Source organism: Anomalospiza imberbis, chromosome 11 (assembly GCF_031753505.1).
Source record: "Anomalospiza imberbis isolate Cuckoo-Finch-1a 21T00152 chromosome 11, ASM3175350v1, whole genome shotgun sequence".
NCBI lineage: Eukaryota > Metazoa > Chordata > Aves > Passeriformes > Viduidae > Anomalospiza > Anomalospiza imberbis.
In genome coordinates this window covers 7,285,956-7,293,993 of record NC_089691.1, presented here as the reverse complement: position 1 = coordinate 7,293,993, position 8,038 = coordinate 7,285,956, and the positions used below count along the sequence as shown (strand labels likewise).

The 8,038-nt window shown below is 45.9% G+C and overlaps 1 protein-coding gene across 8 annotated transcripts in view; it reads right to left on the bottom strand.

Annotated features, from left to right (window-relative positions):
- Nucleotides 1-4,420: 4,420 nt before the first annotated feature.
- The window catches only part of LOC137480549 (6-phosphofructo-2-kinase/fructose-2,6-bisphosphatase 4), a 48,833-nt gene continuing 45,215 nt past the window's right edge, over nt 4,421-8,038 (bottom strand). For 3 of the 8 annotated variants that reach the window (XM_068201655.1, XM_068201654.1, XM_068201657.1), the window contains exon 16: nt 5,022-5,098. Coding sequence is in view for 1 of the 8 variants with exons in the window: in XM_068201650.1 (XP_068057751.1) it covers nt 5,039-5,098 (60 nt within the window). In the remaining 7 variants the exon portion in view is untranslated. Of the gene's footprint in view, nt 5,099-8,038 lie in introns of all 8 variants that reach the window. The other 5 variants (XM_068201652.1, XM_068201656.1, XM_068201650.1 and 2 more) reach the window with 4 other exon arrangements.

Genomic DNA, 8,038 nt, shown 5'->3' with positions numbered 1-8,038 from the left:
AGTGGTCTTTAAAGTACAGTGAAAAAATAATGCTTGGTCAGCCCTGATCTCTTTCTTAAAGCATTTCTTGTTTTTGTGAAATAAACAAAAGGAAGTGTCAGGAGAAAGCAGAGATTCCTAGTGTAACACCAGCTGCTGTGGGAAACAGCTCAGGGGTGCTTTTGCTGAATAAATAAATACATTCCAAGGCAGTCCAAGCGTGAGACAAAGAGGCCTCAGCATCCCTGAGCAGCCCCATCCTGCCTGGAAATGTGGGGTTCTGCCACTAAATGCCACTTCCAGCTAACAGCCACAACACTCACAGCAGGACAGGACCCAGGTAATGACTGTAGAGTTACCTGCCTGCTCTGCCTGAGGAATCATTCTGTTTAACTGCCAAACACAAAATCCTGCTTCCAGTTTTGTTTGTAACACAGCAGCTGTGGCTCCTCCTGCTTGCTGTTAGGACACAAAACCAGATTCTGCTGTCTTCTGAATTTTGACTTTTAGCCCTTAGAGAGAAAGAAAAACTAATGTAATTACTTGCAAAGCTCCTTCCAAAAGATTCACCTTGCAGTCAGCTCAAAAAATTCAGGCTGAAGCAAGGTTTCTTTGCTTCTCAGGAGCTTTCTGTATTTTGCAACACTATTGCAAATGATTTGATTTACTCAACACTGAGCAGACAGAAAAAATGTACATGTGTCAGTTCATCCAAGAGTTATAGAATGCTACAGAACTCTTAGGAGCACCCTGGAGCTTCTGGGTAATTTCAGACTGGTAATCCTGCTGAAAGAGCAGCAGAAAGCTGTAATACTTTGTAGAGATTCAAAAAATACACTGCTGCCTTTGTTCTGCTCCTGAAGAACAGCTCTAGCTTAGTGCTACAACTCAAGTAATGCCAGCATGACTCGGATGCCATCTGAGCCTGCAGCAGATTGAGGCTGAAGGGGCAGAACACAGCTGGCATTTCCAAACAGGCAGGGCTGGCATGCTTTACCAACCCCAGTCCAAGGGGAACCAGCACTGCCCTGCAAGGTGCTGCAGGGAGAGCAGGAACCTGGGCAGAGGCACTCCTGGTTTGCCATTTGTCACCAGACAGTGATTCTGCTTTCCAGGGTGAGTGCTGCGCCCTTGCACCCGAGCAGAAACACATTTCTGGGTAAGGATTTCCAAATGTGGGTGCCAGCAGCAAGTGGGTGTTTGCACACAAAGAAGCTGTTATGAACTATTAGTAGTAAATATTCCTTGTGGGAATGCTGGCTCCCTGTACTCACCTGCTTTGCTCTGGAGTAACAAGTGCCAGATGTGCTCAGGAGGCTTCACACAGCAACTCTTCCAGCTGGCATCTGACTGATGTACCAGGAGCATCTCCTGCTGCCACAGCTGTGCCCGACTGCACTCGTGACATGGGAGCACAGATCCCTTTCCTCTGCAGAGCAGCTACTCCACCTCTCCTCCACGGCAGCCCTGTCCTGCTCAGCCCCTGCCCAGGGCCCTGCCCTGCACCACTGTTACCTGTGTTACAGCACAGGCACAAAAGCTCCAGAGCCTGGGGAGCTCCTCCACCTCCCCTGCAGACCTGCTGCAGCCCAGGGCCACCTGTGAGCACCATCTGGCTTCACTCGCCCATCGGCTCTGGGTCATCCTCATACTACAGGAAGTTTCAGCTATTCAAGGATTTTGTCCAGAAAGCAGCCTAAAAGCTCTAAAACAAACAAAGACTTTACCTGCTCCCCAAACAGAAATAGACAGTGGAGTTAAAAAACAATTAAAACACTCCTCCCACCTAGCAGAAGAGACAAGTGGTTACCACCTGGGGCGCTGCAATCAGCAAGACATGAAAATGTGAGTACACAATTCTAAAAGCACAAAGCAGTAATTCGTTTTGTCCTTGTCATTCTGAAGCATAAGTACCCCTGCAAATTTAATGCCTTCCAGCTCCCCTCTGCATATAAACTTGTACTGACAGGCAGCATTTGGCTGTTGGCTTTCAGCTTTCTCAAAACACCGGCAGCACGTTCAAGACAAGGTAAGAACAGTGTAGGTCTGAGAGGGTGGAGCAGATCTTAATCCCAGTGACCAGGTAAAGCTAATAAAAGTCTTACCTTTCTCCTCCATCGTGTGCAAATCCTGGCATGCATCTATTTAATCAGTTCTTCCAACTTCTTCCTCCACTATTGAGCTTCCTACTTAAATCACAGTTATTTGTCACAGTAAAGCAACCACAAGGTGAATTAATGTAATCCTTCCATTTCTATCTAAGCTCCCTAAAGCCAGCTTGTGGAAGCTGTGGGACCCTGCTGAGGCTCGGGAACACTCACCTGGCACTTCAGCCACTGCAAATGGACAGGAAAGAAACACACAGAGTGCACCTGGTAGCATTTGATCTTTATTACTGGGATATAAGGTCAAATGATTACATTTGTCTGAAAGATCACAACAATGGCCAACAATGTAAGAAAGGACAGTTTAATCCCAGTCAAGAGACTGCATCTGAGCCAGGCACACACGGAACAGAGGCAGTCAAATGGTACAAACACAGAAGGTCAGGACAAGGGTTTTCCCCTCCCCTGTCAGTGACTGTTCTGTCAGGAGTAGGGACACACACTTACAGAAAGTGACAATTAACTGCAATTCTTAAGTGTGCCTTCCCAGAACAGCAGTTAGGGTTACACCCTGGGAGAACCCATCACTCCAAATCCACATTCAGCTCAAATCTACATTCATCATCTACACCTGCTCTCTCCAGTCAAGGTCAGATGCAGTCACGGATTTAGTACCTTCCCACTGTAGAACAAACAACTTCATTTTTTTTTTCTCTTCAAGTATCAGCACAATAGTTTATTTACACTTCTATACAACTCTTTTTACTGAACACCCAGAGTAGTAAAACACTCATCACAGTATATTTGAAAGCAGGCTATAAAAATACCTACTGTACATAGAACATGTAGCCTCGAGGATGTTACAGCACCTCTTGACAGATCAGAGAGGTAAAACAGAAGGGGAGAGGAGACACTTCAAGCTGTGCTCGCCATCAAAGAGAAGCAACTCTGGGCTCAACTCTCACTGGGGGAGACATTTCTGCCCGAATTTCTTCAGCCAGGTCTGAGCTCACAATCTGACAGTAAAATCCCACTTTTCTAATGCAGCCTCCTGGGATTTTTACAGATAAATCCTGACATTCTCAGGGTAAAAACTGCTTAACCATCCCTCCTGTCCCAGCAGAGGAGCGAGGGCTGCCTGGGGCACAGCCTGGCTTTCCCACACCACAGTGGGAGGGGAAATTGCTCCTTCAGTTGTGCCACAAAGGTGGCCTTGTTAACCACACATCAATGAATTCACTCCTCTGAGCAGTGCCCGGCAGGCTCTCTCCTCACCCCACAACTACGGGCACAGCTGAATTAATAAAGGTCTGAAATGGCATTACCATAACACACACACACAAAGCTTTAGACAGCAGCGCTTGAAGCAAGTGTTCCTGGTCATTCTGCACCCTACACATTCCTCCTCTGAAACAGAACCCAGCTATGCACTATGGCTTACTTCCAGAGCTGAATATATTGCTGAATTTAGCTTATTAAAAAAAAAAAGTAATCACAACAGCAGCACATTATTTTATAAACCCTGCACAAACAAAAGACAATTTAGCCCTTGCCTGCAAAACTGTTACCAGGGCCTGGTATTTCACACAGGAATTCAGGAAAGAAAAAAAAAACAAAACAACCCCACAACTCACATGGTAAAAGCTTAATTAATTGGAGAGAATCCTTAGAAAAAACACAGTTCAACTACCAAAGAATAGTTCTCCTCATTGCAGAGCTAGAGCCAGCAGCAGTGCTGGCAGCTCACTTCAGTTGTCTGGTAACACACATACAAAATACACTTTGATTTAGTACAGTTAAAAGGTTGTGACCTTGACAGACACAGAAAATTCCATTTTTAGCACTGGAGTTTCACTAGGCATAAAAGAGCAACGAAGAATGGGGATGATGGAAGGTGCTTAAAAACAATACAAAAAACTCCAAGGCAGGTGTGCCTTGTTAAAATTATTTCAGAATTTACCTGGTGGTTTTGTTGCATGAGCTGTTAGAATGGTTAAACTCACCTAACCTTTCTGTACTGTTTCCTGATGTACGTATTAAATGTGGCTATAAAAGAGAAACATATACTTTTATGTTGAAATTCATTCCAAGAATTCCCTAAATATAAAGACAACACTAACAAGACAAGCAGCTTTTCCAGCCCTTGATAGACTGAATCCTTTTCCCCTCCCTTCCAGACTCAGAAAAGCTGCTCATCTCCTCCCATAACTGCAGTAGAAAGGACATGTCTCTCCTGTTCTCTCCATTCATTCCCCAGCTGTCACTCACACTCATGTCCCCACTGCCCTCCAAAATACACCTGGTCCCTGGAAAGTGTTAAAATCTTGCTAAAACAGCAGAATTTCCCAGGTAGCAAATCCAGCTTTAATGCTTTGATTTTCCAAAGGGAACATCTCTCTTGTGAATTTCAGAAAAATTTTAAGTTGTGGCTGGCAAACCGAAGTTCAATTTAAAAAGTAGGACAATTATCAGAGCTGATGGGCTTCCCCATTTAAAGCAGCTTTGCAACATGAAGCCTCCAGTGCTCAAAATGTAGAATTTTGCCCATGTTAAATACATCAAAAGCCTCCATGTAATTCGAGGCAATCATTCACAGTAAAAATAAGAGAACTCTTTGAAAAAACACTTACAAAAGAAAATAAAATCTAATTAAAATCTGACAGTAAAATCAACACGGGCAATTAACCACCTTGCATTATCCACAGACAAACAGTAAAAACCCACTGAAACTGCACAAATTTACATAAGAAAAATCTAAAACCAACTCTGCTCTGCTCCCCACAATCTTTTCACTGATACCTTTTGAGTTATCCACGAGCACAGGTTTTGTCCAGAGGAGCAGAATCACATTCGAAATGTCTCCAAGGGAAGGGGGCGCGCGTCCATCCTGCCCTGCTCCGACACCGCCGGGCCCTGAGCTGCTGGAGGAAGGGCTGCTGCCCCAGGAGCTGCAGCTATAGGTGGGTGGGGACTGTCCTCAAAGCTTCTTCTCGCGACCTATTCACACCTACATTCTGCAAATTTAATGACAAAAAAAAAGAAAATTTTAAAGCAAAGGTCTGACAGGCAGCCGCGGTTTTCGCTCAGCACGCAGCTCTTACACAACACAAAAGGTGAGCAAGTTGTAATGCTTGCTCCCTCAAAAATGATCTGGAAAACACAAGGAAAGGTCCCAGCCCCTGAGCAGGAGTCAGAACCAGGCTTGGACCTCATCCCAGTGCCGGGAGCTTTACAGAGCCCCTCAGACACCCAAAAGCAGGATCTCTGCTGCCAGTGAAATGCATCCCCCAGACTCGTATCACAGCAGGTCTGGCAGGACAATTGGTCCCTGTACACTGTATGCAGGTCTCACTGGTACAGCTTTTAAAACCTTTTTTTCCTTTAACCACTGTTTTAACCACATTTTTCTAACCCACTGTCTCTCCAGTCTTTATGCATGTAGTGTAAGGAAAAACAGAACCCTGCGAAGGCCATAAACCACACAGGAATCAATAAAATCTTGAGGGAGGGAAGTCCTCCTCTCCTTGTTCCAAGCACACTCCAGGAAATAATCCCTTAACACCAACAGCCATAAAGCCAATCCTGATCCTATCTGTGAGCAGCCAAACCACTGGAAGAACTCTGAATAACTCCCTGAAGAGCTGGTAACACTAAGTGTTCCCTGAAGAGCTGGTAACATAAAGTTTAAATGCACTTCAGGGTACACATGGCATGTGGCAGATGTCACACTGACATCGGGGAATGCTCCAGTGGTTTTATAACCACTTTTATTAGAGTTTACATTCAAAACAAGTCTCTCCAGTCGAACTCCAGGGAAAAGAGAGCCCCATGAGCACACAGCAAAGGGCCCTCTCGGCACATGCAGACATACCACTCCTTCAGTCAAAACTCATCCACTCAAAAAGCAATTCAACCCCAGTTTCTAGATTTTCAGCCATTTCTTACAAAAGCAGGCTATAAACAATCAGCACCAGATTCCCTTTGGAGGCTGAATTCTGCCAACATTGCTCTGCCCTTACCAGTTCTACATCCACATCAGCCCTTTCCTCTGTCATCAGCCTTCAAGCCCTTGGGTAAACCCTCATTTTCCACCATGAATACCATACCTAGGTTTCTGGGAATACACACAGAGCAAATGCTGCTGGACAGAGTTGTCCAAGTACTGGAAATCTCTGCACCCACCAGCACACAGCCTGACCCACTCTCACATCTCTTTGAAGGAAAGCAAAGCAACAACCCTATTTCAAAAAGAAGCTTCTACAAGAAGCATCTCTTCTGCAGCAAGGGGAAAGCATCAATATCTGCTAAGAACACGAGGAGTCAGCAAAACAAGTCCTACTCTGCATGGTTATGGGGGGAAAAAAAACCCAACAAACCAACAGAACCGTGCTGGCTTTTGGTGTTTGTGCTTTTCTTAGCAACTGATGCAACATACCCAGAATTTCCCTGGGACTGCAGAGAGGTCTCCACAGGCACTCCCAGAATACTGGCTGAAATCTTTTAAGCTGAACATCTGATGTCGATTCAAAGAACATTTAATGGAGCATGAAATGGAGCATCAAAATGCAGGAATCCAGAGGTACTGGAAGTTAGTCCGCAAGCAGCAAGAGCCAGACAGCTCAAACATGAAGCTAAAAGGAAATGAGGTGATTAAGGCAAGGCAGAAGATACAGCTTATTGCAGTGAATGAGAGAATTGGATAAAAGCAGCATTCTAGCAACTAAGACAGACCCAAAGGGAATACCGATAAGAAGGCAAGAAAGCTGAAAGCAAAAAAAGCTTGAATTTTAGTAAACACAAACAGGCTGTGGAAGCAAAGTGTGCTGAACTGTCACACTGAAGGAAGAAAACTGGGATAAACCCTGAACAACCCCAAGGGCTTATTAAACAACCTCAACAGCCAGCAGAGAGAGCAGATGAACAGGGGCTTAGAAAGGGACCAATATCCTCATTAATTGTAAGTGGATTCCCACTCTTAGGAATCCCATTAGATGAGATGATGGCAACTGGGATTGTACCCACTTTCAGAGCAGCCATGGGCACTGTGAGGGAAAAGCCATGCAACAGGGACAGTGCTGCTGCTTAGAAAGGGGACAGAGGTTTCAGCCTTACTTCTGAGACCAGAAGGTGTCCCTGCAACTGCCTGGCACCAAAGCACACCTGGACAAATGACCACGCTGGGAACAGCCCCACACCAGCACCAACATCGTCTGGAGAGCCTGGGAAACACAGGAGGAGGAATAAAACCCACACATCTGTCCCAAATACTGTTTCTACCCAGCCATACACCCTCTTCCCTGGCCAGCCCCAGCAGGAGCTTGCTGCTTCCAGAGCCTGCTCCCTGAGGCAGGAGCAGTCTGACCCTGCCTTGCACAAGAGTCCATCTCACCCAGTCCTTCCTGGAAAGACTCAAAGCACACAGATTAACTCAAATGCCCTCCTATACCACTCTTGCTGTTCTCATAATGCCCTGGCCTTTGGACATTTTTGTCCCACAGGACAAGCCTCCCATCCCGCATCAGGCCTTCCTTTTACTGACAAAGCAAGGGCTGCTAAGCAATCCTGCCCCAAGAGGAGACTCCTTGGAGCATTCTGCTTTGAAATGCCCACTTCACTCTGTGGCACACATCAGCCCAGCGCGTGCTGTGCTCAGCAGAGTACAGCATGCAGACACAGCCCCAGGAAATCTAGCTGGCAGGAATGGAGGGTCCTGGGTGCTCCTGCTGCTTCCCTTCCCTCTGCAACCTCCACCAGCCACAGACCAGGCAAACTTTGCTTTCCTCTCTGGCCAAGCTCCTGCTCTTGTCATCCTCCCCCTCAATTTTCTCTGACAGCCCAAACCATCCTTTTTCAAGCAGCAAAACTCAGTTTTTCCACAGCAGATGCCTGCACAGGTTTGGGCTCCATAAGAAATGCAATGCATTTAATTTCATTTGGATGGTTCTTCCTTAGCT